The sequence below is a fragment of the Azolla caroliniana genome, unplaced genomic scaffold (genome assembly GCF_043228905.1).
Source record: "Azolla caroliniana isolate FFs.n. ecotype wild unplaced genomic scaffold, voAzoCaro1.0.p SCAF_8, whole genome shotgun sequence".
NCBI lineage: Eukaryota > Viridiplantae > Streptophyta > Polypodiopsida > Salviniales > Salviniaceae > Azolla > Azolla caroliniana.
The window spans coordinates 14,470,352-14,482,747 of record NW_028230443.1 but is presented as its reverse complement, the minus strand read 5'-3'; the positions used below and the strand labels follow the sequence as shown (position 1 = coordinate 14,482,747).

Here is a 12,396-nt window from a genome sequence, read left to right as displayed (position 1 = left end):
AGAGAATTATGATAACAGGTGATATATTATATGAAGAGTAAGTACAAGAATAGCTATGAGGATTAAGACTGGCGTTGAACTGATTTGGTTCTTGATAATGCCATGTGCCTCTTTTTATAGTGGCTTTAGGAATATTCTTGACATTTCTAGAATGTTCCAGATAAATCTAGAATATACATGGATTTCCTAAGTGAAATAATAAATGGAAATTATTATAACTTATAGCTTAATGGTAAGGCTTTTGCTCATGTGCCACAAGGTCATGGGTTCAAATCCATTTAAAGCCATCATGTTATATCATGACAGATATGAATCACTTGAAAAAACCGAGAATGTCTACTCACCATATAAAGCAATAACTTGAACCCCGAAACTAGTTAATCGATTCTTATTGTGCACGATTTGATATTTCCTTTGCAACATTGAAATATTACATGAAGAGAAACGTGAGAAACCGTTGTTACTTGAAAAAACCGAGAATGTCCACTCACCATATAAAGCAATAACTTGAACCCCGAAACTAGTTAATCGATTCCTATTGTGCACGATGTGATATTTCCTTTGCAACATTGAAATATTACATGAAGAGAAACGTGAGAAATTGTTGTTACTTTGTGTAAAAGATATTTACGAAATAACTTATATTCTCTATAATGTTTCGAAAAACATGAAATTTCTAGTCTTATGAATATGTTGGTGCATATGCACTTTGCTACAATGAGGTCATGGGTCCAAGTCTCAAGCAATTATTGACGTTGATTGTGATTATTACAAACGTGTAAGTTGCTACATTTTCAAATCATAGCATTTGGCCTTGAGGAGAACTTGTGATTTTCAATTTCTAGTTTCAAATTATCTCATTTTTAATCTCGTCGAGCTTTATTCATTTCCTTATATACATCAAGTAGTTGGAATTTTAAACAATTGTGACTTTCAATGAGGAACTATACACGAATTGAGCAAATATTGATACATGCCAAAGAGATTATCACATTTTTCTTCATTCTTTTTATAACGGCCACGTAAATCATTGGAATCTAATTGACTTGTGACTTTCCAATAAGACTTATTAGCATGACAAGTTTGAAGTTGGATTTGGTCTCTTGTCAGACCAGCTTCACAATCATGAGTTCATGCCATTGTATGTAATCACTTAATCAAAGACATTGTTCGTTTTCCCATTCCATCGTTAAACTTTTACCCACACTTCGAATTTGCACATATGAGTTTTTTCTACACAATACCGAACTACGCATGCTGCTAAAAAGCCACTGTTTGAAAATAGCATCTTGTAAATTGTTAAAAATAACAACATGAGCTGAAAATTGGATCCATGAAGCCCATGACAATGAGGGGACGCAAAAAGCGAAGTGAATGCAAGTTAAAATGATAAATAACAAACACAAAGGAAATTATAAATCTTGTGAGAGGGTGGTGTGAATTGTGTGTTTAATGACGATCCTTACGCAATCAATGATGGACATCACTTATTATAATTATGACGTGTGTTTCATCAGCTCCTTTGTAAATGATGCCATACATGACGGAATCACAAAGCGTTGTTAAGCATGCACTGAAATCCTGTAGATCAATGGCATTTGTTGTAATTACCAAATTGCATTGGGCATTCTGTCAATATATACCAAGAGTACTAAACCCCTATACCATGGTGGCATTTTTTGTAATTGCCATTTATAATCAGGGGCGGGCAGGCGGGTGTGCGACGGGGAAGTTGACGGATTGGTAAATGAAACATTTATCTCTCGGACATTGTTACACATGATTTCCTAAAAGCCATATCTAACTAAGTCAAGTCTAGATTGTTGTTGTAATTACCACAGAAAGCCATGCAATATGTACATATATGAAACCTCTACTAAGATCTCGTAAATTATGTATGTATAATCATCGTGAATTCCTAGTAAAACATATATGTACATGACAAAGTAATGGCTAAAATAAACTTGGAAGAGAGAGAGGTTTCATATATGTATTGGAAAGATACAGATAAGATTAGCAGAAGATTAATGAGGAGGTTTCATATATTGGGCTTCTTTGCTTGAGCGGTTTTGGTTTGGGGCTCTTCGCGATGGTGGTGGTTTTCCTGTTTTGGAAAACAAGCGGTTTTGCTTCCTGTTTTGGAAGAAAGCGGAAACAGCGGTTTTCATAAACTTGGAAGAGAAAGCTAAGCTTTTGCCATCGCCATCGCCATCGCCACCCCTTTCTTCTTCTTCTTCTTCTTCTTCTTCTTCTTCTTCTGCGTTCTCCTTAGCGTATCTGCACATATTAATACTCATCAGGGAATCTGTGACAATCTATGTTTGTTGTGCCGAGGCATGCTCGTTAGACTGTGGATCGATCTTTGATGATGGCGATGGCGATGGCGATGGTGATGGTGATCGGCAGCAGTGGCAGCTCCTGCTTCTGCTTCTGCTTCTGCTGCCGCAGGTCCATGCACAGCCATGTCCTCTGCTAGCACCGTATTTTCTTCCAGTACGTGAAACCGCAGCCCGCCTCTTTGAAGAAGACATCTATGGAGTAAGCCATCCCTTCCCCCGTATTCTACTGTTTGTTCTCTGCCGGTATCTCTCTGATCTGATGATTGATGATGATGATGGCGTCCACTGGTCGGTGCTCATATATTTTTCGCCTGTCAAAATACGTGAACACTACAACTTGCTGGCTATGGCGTACTAACTCTCTCTCTCTCTCTCTCTCTCTCTAGCATATATCTATATAATGTATGTACACACACAGTTTTGGAGGTGAAGAAAGCAATATCTACAGTTTCACCTTAGCTATGGCGTGAACTTCCGCCAATCCGTTAAGTCTCTCCCTCAGCTTTGTTTGGTGCTGTACCTCAATTTGTGCATCGGTTTATAACCGAGAAATGTGCAGACATCGGATGTGTATTTATATATAGAGCTTTCATCTGCATATGTCGTGTGAAGTTCCATTCTTTCTTGTCTTGTCTGTCCATGAAAGGTTCTTTCTTCTCTCTCTCTCAGATCTCTGTTTGTGCTCTTGTACTCGTGAAATATGTCTTTCTCCAGCTCAAATGTGAAGGTAGTGTAACAGCTTTTCGCTATGGCGTTATAACGGGGCATCGTTTTGTGTCCTCTGTGTTATTAACAAATTTGGTTCTCCTCTATTCTCTGCGTGTTTTCTGAAAAGCTTCTACACTTTTGAGCTTCATGACTATGGAATCTACTATATTTAACGAAGCTGACGAGTTCGTCCATGAAGAGCTTCTCCACAGTTACGATCAGATCCCCCCTCGTCTCTATGCTAGCTCTTCAGCAGCAAAGAAACTGAACTTCTCCAGCTGCTCTGATCGCCATGATTCCCGTGTTTCAAACCCTAATACCATCTCGTCAGACAAAAACTCTAATTGTAATGGTTCCACTGACACAAATCCTACACCGAACCATTCTGCAGAAGTACATTGTATTCGTAGTTCAATGCTACCTCCTCCATACACAAAACATAAGGCTCTACATCAGAGCCTAATTCCAGAAGTGTCCTTAATCAACAACAATATTAACAGTAACATCAGTCGTAACTTGAAAAATGGTCATGAATATATGGATCAATCTGGGTTTCTTTCTCATGCTTCCATAGTTAATCTGACTGGATCACAGCAAGAACAAGAACATATTTCCTCGTCTTGTGAGACCAAACGATTTGATACTGCTTATCCTGCATTCAGGGGCAGAAGCAACTTGCATGATCAATATTATGTTGATGAATCCAGTGTTGCAAATCTACAACTTAATTCTGCAATGGTTAAGCTGGGATTGCAAATACAAGAAGAAGAAAAAGAAGAAAACAATTGCCATCATTATAATACAATTTTCTCTTCAGATGATCAACAGATTAAACTAAATAGTGCTTCTGCAAAGATAGCATCTGGTTGTAATTCTTCTTCAGCCAAGAACAATAATCTGCTTCATGGAAGTCATTGTAATTTACCAGATATGTCAAGGGCTAGAGCTTATTTTGCAGGAGTTGTGCCTGTAAGATGTGCCTCTTCCATATTCAATAATCACTCCGTTCAATCATCAATGGAGCTTCATCGTTCTAGTTCTAATTGTCCTGAATCAATGACCTCTCGATTCCAGGATGATTCATATGCACATTCATTATGTCAGGAGAGTTTTTCTTCATCATCATCAGCTCCGAGGACGAGAGATTCTCCTTTCCTTAACATTAGTTCATCATCGAGAACTATCCCTACTAAAATCTTTCTTCCTGCACATGATCAGAGGCAGATGATGATCAGACCAGAAGTGACATGTGGAAGTGAGAGAAACATACTAGTAAGAAAGCACTTCGATCTCTCTCACTTTGAAATATCTTCTATTGCAGATATAAGGACTCTTACAAGACAACAATGCTTTGAGAAAGGTTTGCCTTCACCATATAGTGATGGTGAATATGCCCAATCTGCATATCTTCTGCATCATCACCATGAATCTGGTCATCTCACCCCCCCATCATTGATGAAAACATCTACTAGGTGTCCGTTTATTCCTGATCAGAGAATTCTTCCAGAGAATAGGTCACTATCTAATGGAGTCCTTGAAGAGCGTAATAACCAGTACATTGATGTGGTACCTATGGTTAATTCTATCAATCAGCAGAAGATTATTCAGTTTTATAGGCAATTAGCTGTGCAGAAAGAGAGGTTAATGCATATGCAAAGTGAGAACTTTCTTAATGGAAATATGCATCAATATAATCAAGTTGAGTTACCTAGTTGGGGATCAAGAACTGTATACTCACCTGGTATGGGAACTCATGAGTTAATTAGGGACTTTCAGGATAATGCCTCTCTCCCAGATATCAGTCATTCCAGATTCTACACTCAAGGTACTTGTCATTACTCACACCATCTGCATGATTCCTCCCTAGCTTCTCGGAAAGGGTTTTTTAATGGTGAGTTAGAGGAAATCAAACAATTTCCAAACGTTCGAAACCAGAATAGGGAGACTAACTATGGAAGGATTAATGGAGAATTTGCCAGCACTATTTCAGCTACTGATAGGAAGATAACAAAGAATAATATGAAGCTGGAACCGATTGTCAATAATGGGTGCTTTTTCCACAACAGTACTACAGATGAAACAAATCGTGTGTCTAATTTGGCCATGCCTGATAGTAAGAGCAGTAATGGTGTAGATTCGATGCAAGAGATTCTAAAGCTCATGTCTTTGGATGACATTGAAGGAAGGGTATACAACATAGCCAGAGATCAGCATGGCTGCCGACTTCTGCAAAGGAAACTTGATGGAGCAAAGTTTGAAGATGTAGAGAAGGTGTTGAAAGAGATCAAAGATCATGTTGTAGAATTAATGACTGATCCTTTTGGAAACTATCTTGTACAAAAGCTCCTTGACTTTTGTAATGAAGCACAGTATACTGCAATACTTGAGGCTGTGACCAAGAATAACAATCTCGTGGATATCTCATTGAATATGCATGGGTAAGTGGGTTAATGAACTGAAATATTTGAATCGGATGTTTGATAATTTGGATCTAATCGCTTCTCTTTTCCTGTTTAGAGTAATGCTGTAAAAATTATGTGTTTATAAGTTGCTGTCAATTTTAATTGCCAATGTTCATGGCGTAAGCTTTATACCGCCCAGATGTTTAAGATGTGCCTTAGTTGCAATGGGCCTTATATTATGTGCTTGGATGGCCATTGTATAAAATTCCTTAAAACATGTTTTAATTAGGTCTTTACCTCAACGAAGTTTGTTGGCTGCACAGTATATCAAATGCTTTTTTTTGTTCTTCTTGACCTAAGGCCTTGGGGTTTGGGGTTTACTGATTAGGTTTTTAAAATGTGCCTTCATTGCAATATACCTACATAATTTTCCTGGCTAACCATTGTATCCAATGCTATCTCAATTCCACTAGATTTAAGGTGTATATCCAAGTAGGTCTTGTCATAATTACAGTGCACCTTATAGGATTCTGCTTTGTCCTTTTGTCAGCACTCGAGCTGCTCAAAAGCTAGTTGAAAAATTGCAGACGCCAGAGCAAATTACTATGCTTATCTCATCTTTAAAGCATGGTGTTGTGACCCTGATCAAGGATTTAAATGGTAATCACTTGGTACAAAGGTGTTTGCAATGTCTCAGCAATGAGGATCATCAGGTGCATTTTACAGTATCTTCTGTATTTAAACATGTGCCTATTCTACTATTACTGTTCCCTTAATATGATTTTTTAGTCCTATATTGCTCATAATTAGCTTTACCTTATTTGTCATTTTATGTCAAACAGTTCATAATTGATGCGGCTGCTTCTCATTGTGTTGAGATTGCTTCACATCGGCATGGTTGTTGTGTTCTGCAACGATGTGTAGATTTTGCATCAGGGTTCCAAAGGCAAATTCTAGTGTCTGAAATAGCCATCAATTCTCTTGAGCTTTCACAGGATCCATTTGGGTAAATATACTATTTTGTACTTTTGTCGCCTAGTGTATTAAATTTAACTTTGAACTAAGTTGAATGTGGTTCTTCAATTGACAAATTTATTCTGATGCCCATTTCTGATATCCCTTTGCTTAAGGTGTGTATTGGAGTGTGCAGTCAAACTTTTGATCATCAGAGCACTTAGTATATGTGATATACGAGTGTGCCTTTTCTAGCTTAAAAAATGATGTGACAGTTGTCTTTAAAGGATTCAGCATGTTTAAAAATTCTTGCTATTATGAATTTGACATATCATTTAGACTTCCATATTTTCTTGTATGCATGTTTATTTCCGTTTCTAATTTCTAATAAGTGTGGCCTGATTCATGACCTTTCTAGTCTCTAATCAAAAGTTCATTAGTGTTATTATTAAAAGGTTTTGTTTCATTTTTATAAGTTCATTAGCGGTGTTATTAAACGCTTGTGTTTCATTTTTAGATTTGGTGCCTAGTGTTTATTAACTAAGTAAGATATTCAGATATCCTCAGTTCTTGTCTTAATTAGGATTTTTAATGCATAATTCCATTTGTAATAACAGAAATTTCTTATTTATTTTTGTAAAAAACTTTTGTTTACTACGAATGTGCAACAGGAATTATGTTGTACAATATATTCTGGAACTTGGGCTTCCTTGGGCATCAGCAGAAGTAATTGCAAGGCTTGAGGGCAATTATGCACATCTTGCAATGCAAAAATTTGGTAGCAATGTCATAGAGAAATGTCTCAATGTTGCAACAGAAGAAAATAAGGTCTGCATCATAAAGGAATTGATAGGGAGCACGGTGCTCAGTCAGTTGCTACAGGATCCTTACGCAAATTATGTTGTTCAGTCTGCCCTTCAGGTTACCCAAGTATGTACTTTTTCTCGTGACCTATTATTATATTTCTATATGGCAAAATTACCAGAACAATACCCCTAACCAGGTTGGAGATTCAGTATAATACCGCTAACTTGTTGTATCCATCAGAATAGCGTAAGCTTTCAAAATTTTACTAGACTCCCTTTTGTTTTCAAAATTGATAAAAAATACCCCTTGTTTATTAAAAACTTCACCACTGTATCGGGGTATTCTGGTCAATTTTGAAACTTGGCAAAATTCCGATTAGTATCCTAAAGGTAGGGGATAGTTTGGTTTTTTGCATTTATGGACCTGTTAGTGCTGCTTAGTAAATATTTTAATTATTTTTTTAGGGACATCTTCACAAGAGTTTAGTTGATGCTATCAAACCACATGTACGAGTGCTCCATAGCAGCCCGTATGGTAAAAGAATTTTATCACGGACCCAGTTCAAGAGGTGAAAGCTCCAGCTCATTTTCACTTCTGTAAGCTTATATTGTTGTGGTCATCCTAATATTATACACATCTGAGAAGGGGTGTACTGACAATTGTCTCTCATTATTGGATTTTTGTAAATTTTCTGTATGAATAGGATAATAAAATAATGTCTTCAAGAGAAGATAGGTAGAGTTCAGAGTTCCACGTGCTAATGGACAACACAATTTTCCTTCCATACCCTCAACTATCAGAGAAATTTGAATTAGGGGATGTTCATAGCATATACTCGTCAGCAAGCATTATAGGATATACAGATTTGCTTTACAGGAATTTGTGCTGAATACACCCTTTACTGATCTTTATCATGCTTAATACTGCTGCAATGAAATTTTTTTGATCTAGAAAGGTAAGCTGCTCTATTTGAACATTCAACTTCTTCATGAGGAGACATTGAATCTTGCAATAGAATCATATTCACACAATAGTGCTAGAAACAGTAATGTGTTCTTAATCTGTATTGAAAAAGCAATGATGGTATTGGTTAGCATGCAAACAGTAGCGTACATAGTGCAAGAATGTGTTCAGACCTTTGTATTGAGTTGAGGGTTGATTGTTTGCAAAAGCTTTTGCTCTTTTTCGTCCTAAGGTACCTAGTTATGACAGGCTGAAACGCTTAAGTTTGTTGTATTTTTTAAGTTGTATCTAGACAATGGTGGCAAATTTCTTTATTTTGCATTAAGAGCAAAAGATTGATTGTCAAACTGTTGCATAGCTGATAGTCCAAATCCAGTACATCGTACATGGTTAAACAGAAAATGGGAAAGGATTGAAAGAAAATCTTATTTCTGGTGGTTTCCATATTAAAGTACAAAATTTCCCTCACCTAAATCATAGATGAGAAGGTTTTGTCAGATCAATGAAGAAAAACAGCTGTAAGCAAAGTTTTTAGTGAAGTATGTGCAAACTGAAAACGGTCAAGTTTTTTAATTTTCCATTGTAATATTGGCATGTCATGGTGATGTGACACAACGTAGCCTTGTGAATGTATGGCTGTGGAATGCTAGTTTTTTATGAAATAATTCAAGACCTCATGGGCTTAGGAAAAGGTCAGATTATTATTAGTTCATAGAGATTCACATATTGACCACCTTATCTGCAAAGATACCAATCTAGTCTCTCAGTGATGCAACACAAAAGAAGCCTTGTGAATGTAGTAACGATAATATGCAACATGGCTGCAGATTTTTAGTTCTTTATGAAATAGTTCAAGGCCTCGTGGCCTTAGGAAAAGGTTGATCATTATTAGTTCATAGGGCAAAGCTTGAGGATTCCCAATTTTTGGAATTGGTAATCTCCAGCTATGAATGTTGGAAGTTGGAATCATAGTGCAACATGACTGCAAGATGTTAGTTTTTTATGAAGTATAGTTCAAGACCTTATGGTCTCAGGAAAAGGTTGATCATTATCAGTTCATCTTCATACATTGAACTTATCTGTGGTAACAATCAAGTCTCTGATGTATACAAAGGTTCTTATTATTGAATATGGGCAAGCAGTGTTTTTTCTGTCTGACATGTAAGTCTTGCTAGCCTAGTTAGTCTCTTCCCATATGTCACGCCATTTAAGTGCAACTGGTGGCACATCAACTCCCTTATGTAGTCACTTATATCAATGCAAGATAGAAGAATGCACTTTATTGAATATACTAAGTGCATTGAAGAATGATGTTGAACAATCAAGTCCATCACCATGTCAGAGATTTAAGAGAATGCCATCTTTGGAGAATGTTCTAGATGCATGTTTGGTAGATTATTTGAAATTTTAAGCAGGATACCCCAACTTTTGATAAATCATGTGGTGTCTATTTAGATAGACTGGACATTCCCATTGCCGTCATTGATTATGGGTACAGTTTTATGCAGACTAATCTTAACTTTAATAAAAGGCCATTTTCCACATTGACGGTTGAAAATGTTTTACAGATTAACCCAAATTTGTCGATTAAAAAAGGCCGTTTCAACATTGATTGCAATTGCAAATTTACGCAGATTGCTTGTGTTTGCACTGCTGCATGTAGCACACAGGTATCCTCACAAATTCTCATATCTCTGTTTGGCAACGAAAGCACACTGCCAAGCTAAATGACTTGAAACTATCATATAAACTGGCTAAATAAGTTAAGATGAACATATCTTAAATATGTCAAGGATGTCAGTTCTTACTCGCTTTCTGCCAAACTTCTTGGGAAGTCCGCATGTTTTTCTGATGATTTTTCTGTTTTATTATTGACTACTGAGTTTCCAAATATGACATCAAAGATTCCAAGTTTTTCTAACGAGTTTTCTGTTTTATTATTGATTTGTGGGGTTACAAATAAGATGGAAATCAGCAATTATCTTACCTACAAACAGATTGATCCAAATGACAAAACCTTAATAACAGCAAACCATGGCCACTTGAAGAATAATAAATCTTTAAAAGAATCATAAAGAATGTTTTTCAGAGGTAAATATACTAACCATTATATCAACTTCTGACAGATGATTAAAGGATCACACTTGTTATGGCCATGAAATCCTAAAATGAGGCATTTAGAGAACATTTTGCACTGAATGTGAGCTATCTATGAAATTCCACCAGTAAAACCCACATCAATTTTGACAGTACAATAATAAAATATAAGATATTTGAATAACTTCAGAATTAGATCCAGAATTCAGAGATTTGTTGATATATAATTTTGATACAAAAAATTTATTACTTTTTGGAAGTAAACAAACAACGGAGTTATGTGATAAACAAACAACACCTCATGTGAAGAATACATCATTTCCACACGGTATTCCAATAGTTTGATGCATTCACTATGACCATCCTTGAAGAGCTGCCAGAGCCCACAATATTTTTAAAGTAACCTATGATAATGATATTGCCTCTACATATTTTACACCCTGTTTCTCTCAACACCTTCTCTATGGCCATTTCTATCAAACTAAGTCAAGATGTGTGCCATGCTCGCATATAAATTCTGGCATCAGAGTTATCAAAGGTTTTCTAATTGAGGCAATGTACAAAATACTGGTTAAGGACCCGAACTATAGTTCAACTAGACTTACTTTAGGATCATAAACAGTAGCTTCTGAAGCAAAGCCTCATCTCATAGCTTAGACTTACTTTAGGATCATAAACAGTAGCTTCTGAAGCAAAGCCTCATCTCATAGCTTGTGAGTCGAACTACTTGAGGCTGTTTTAAAAAAAGCAAGTAACGAGGCTATATTATCCTTACATAAAAATTTAAAATGTTACAAACAAATGCAACAATCCCTTAACCACGCCTTCCACTGTTCATGTGCTTACACTAGTTTTCCACCATAAGCCAAAACTAATCTGCCAGAAACCGACAATCTGATCACATAATAATCAATCCCTCCAGAAAAACAATATCCCTGGGAATATTTTAAAATAATATATTTGTGCTAAAAAGTTTCAAAAACAACATCATTGGACTACAAACTGTTGTTTATTTGTACAAATAACACGACACATTGTGCACGCATACCATAAAAAGGATAAACGAGCACCTAGAAGAACCAAAATAGAACTTAATAAAGCGTCGTAATATGTAATTGGAAGAGGAAGTCACTATTGCCATAAGAGGAGCTGGATTAGACATCACAGCAGAGGGTGGTTCAGTGCTAAAAAATTATTAATTGATTTTGTTTGGTCAGTTTCCCGAGAACATAACAGTTCCAGACCAGTTAAATATGAAACTACTATTTCTCAGAAGCATGAACAACAAGACCGCTAAAGCACAATGTAAAAGAAACATCTTGTGGCTTATAGACCATACAAGAAACTAGACATTGAACAAAATTGTCACTTATAGATTCATGAGCTTACCTCGTCAAAAAACTTCAAGCTTTAACCATCATGGTGTTGTGACGTTTGTGATTTGCAACCTGAACATTGTGAGACAAAGTACCAACATACAGGTTTGATGTTACATTCTACAACTTCTTAGTATTTTTTAGAAATGAGATCATGCACACTAAAAATTTACTCCTAGAAATATGTGCAGAAATCACTTTCCATAAACCAAGGGCCATTGTCTTAGCCAGTGCAAATAAATGTTCAAAATGTAAATTGGAATAATCACCAGGAGCAAACCTAGTCGAGTGGAATCCAATCATTATTGCTGCAAGAACGACCGCTTTAAAGTGAGCTCCTCAACTTGACAGCACATCCAATTATCCAAGACCTGTGTCAAAAAAAATTGCAAGGCATAGATAGTATCATAATAATAATTTTTATTGTAATATGTATTGATCCATGATCAGTTCCAATTATTGAAATTACTGAAATGCCAATAAATGCACAAAAAGACAAGTTCTATATCACTCCTTTGACACTTTAAGCATAGAAAAGTATGAACTTACTTGAACGTAAATGCAAATAATACTAGAAATATTAGGAACTCCAGGGGTTTAGGGTAGAAATGCAGGATTTGAAACACTGCAAGGAAATAGTAGCTTTACACATGTTCTAAAGTAAAGATGACATTGTCATATACACACAACTGTACTACATTGGCACCATGGATGAAAAACATACTTCTTCTGGCCTTTGGCTTTATAAAC

At 36.2% G+C, this 12,396-nt stretch overlaps 1 protein-coding gene across 2 annotated transcripts; it reads left to right on the top strand.

The window, feature by feature from the left end:
* The first annotated feature begins 2,955 nt into the window (after positions 1-2,955).
* LOC147861058 (uncharacterized) lies at positions 2,956-8,131 on the top strand. 2 transcript variants are annotated; one of them, XM_087323705.1, is made up of 5 exons: positions 2,956-5,485; positions 6,000-6,162; positions 6,292-6,455; positions 7,075-7,333; positions 7,675-8,131. In XM_087323705.1, the coding sequence occupies exons 1-5, from the start codon at positions 3,195-3,197 to the stop codon at positions 7,780-7,782; spliced, it is 2,985 nt and encodes a 994-aa protein (XP_087179831.1). In that variant the 5' UTR covers positions 2,956-3,194; the 3' UTR covers positions 7,783-8,131. The 2 variants fall into 2 exon arrangements, with proteins under 2 accessions (XP_087179831.1, XP_087179832.1); XM_087323706.1 differs by lacking the exons at positions 6,000-6,162; positions 6,292-6,455.
* The last annotated feature ends 4,265 nt before the right edge of the window (positions 8,132-12,396 follow it).

What these genes read in the sequence shown, in the direction of transcription:
- LOC147861058 (XM_087323705.1), top strand. Translation starts at nt 3,195, where the DNA reads ATGACTATGGAATCTACTATATTTAACGAAGCTGACGAGTTCGTCCAT. An exon ending in ATCTCATTGAATATGCATGG is followed by an intron (nt 5,486 to 5,999) that starts GTAAGTGGGTTA and finishes TCCTTTTGTCAG; the next exon opens with CACTCGAGCTGCTCAAAAGC. An exon ending in CTTTCACAGGATCCATTTGG is followed by an intron (nt 6,456 to 7,074) that starts GTAAATATACTA and finishes AATGTGCAACAG; the next exon opens with GAATTATGTTGTACAATATA.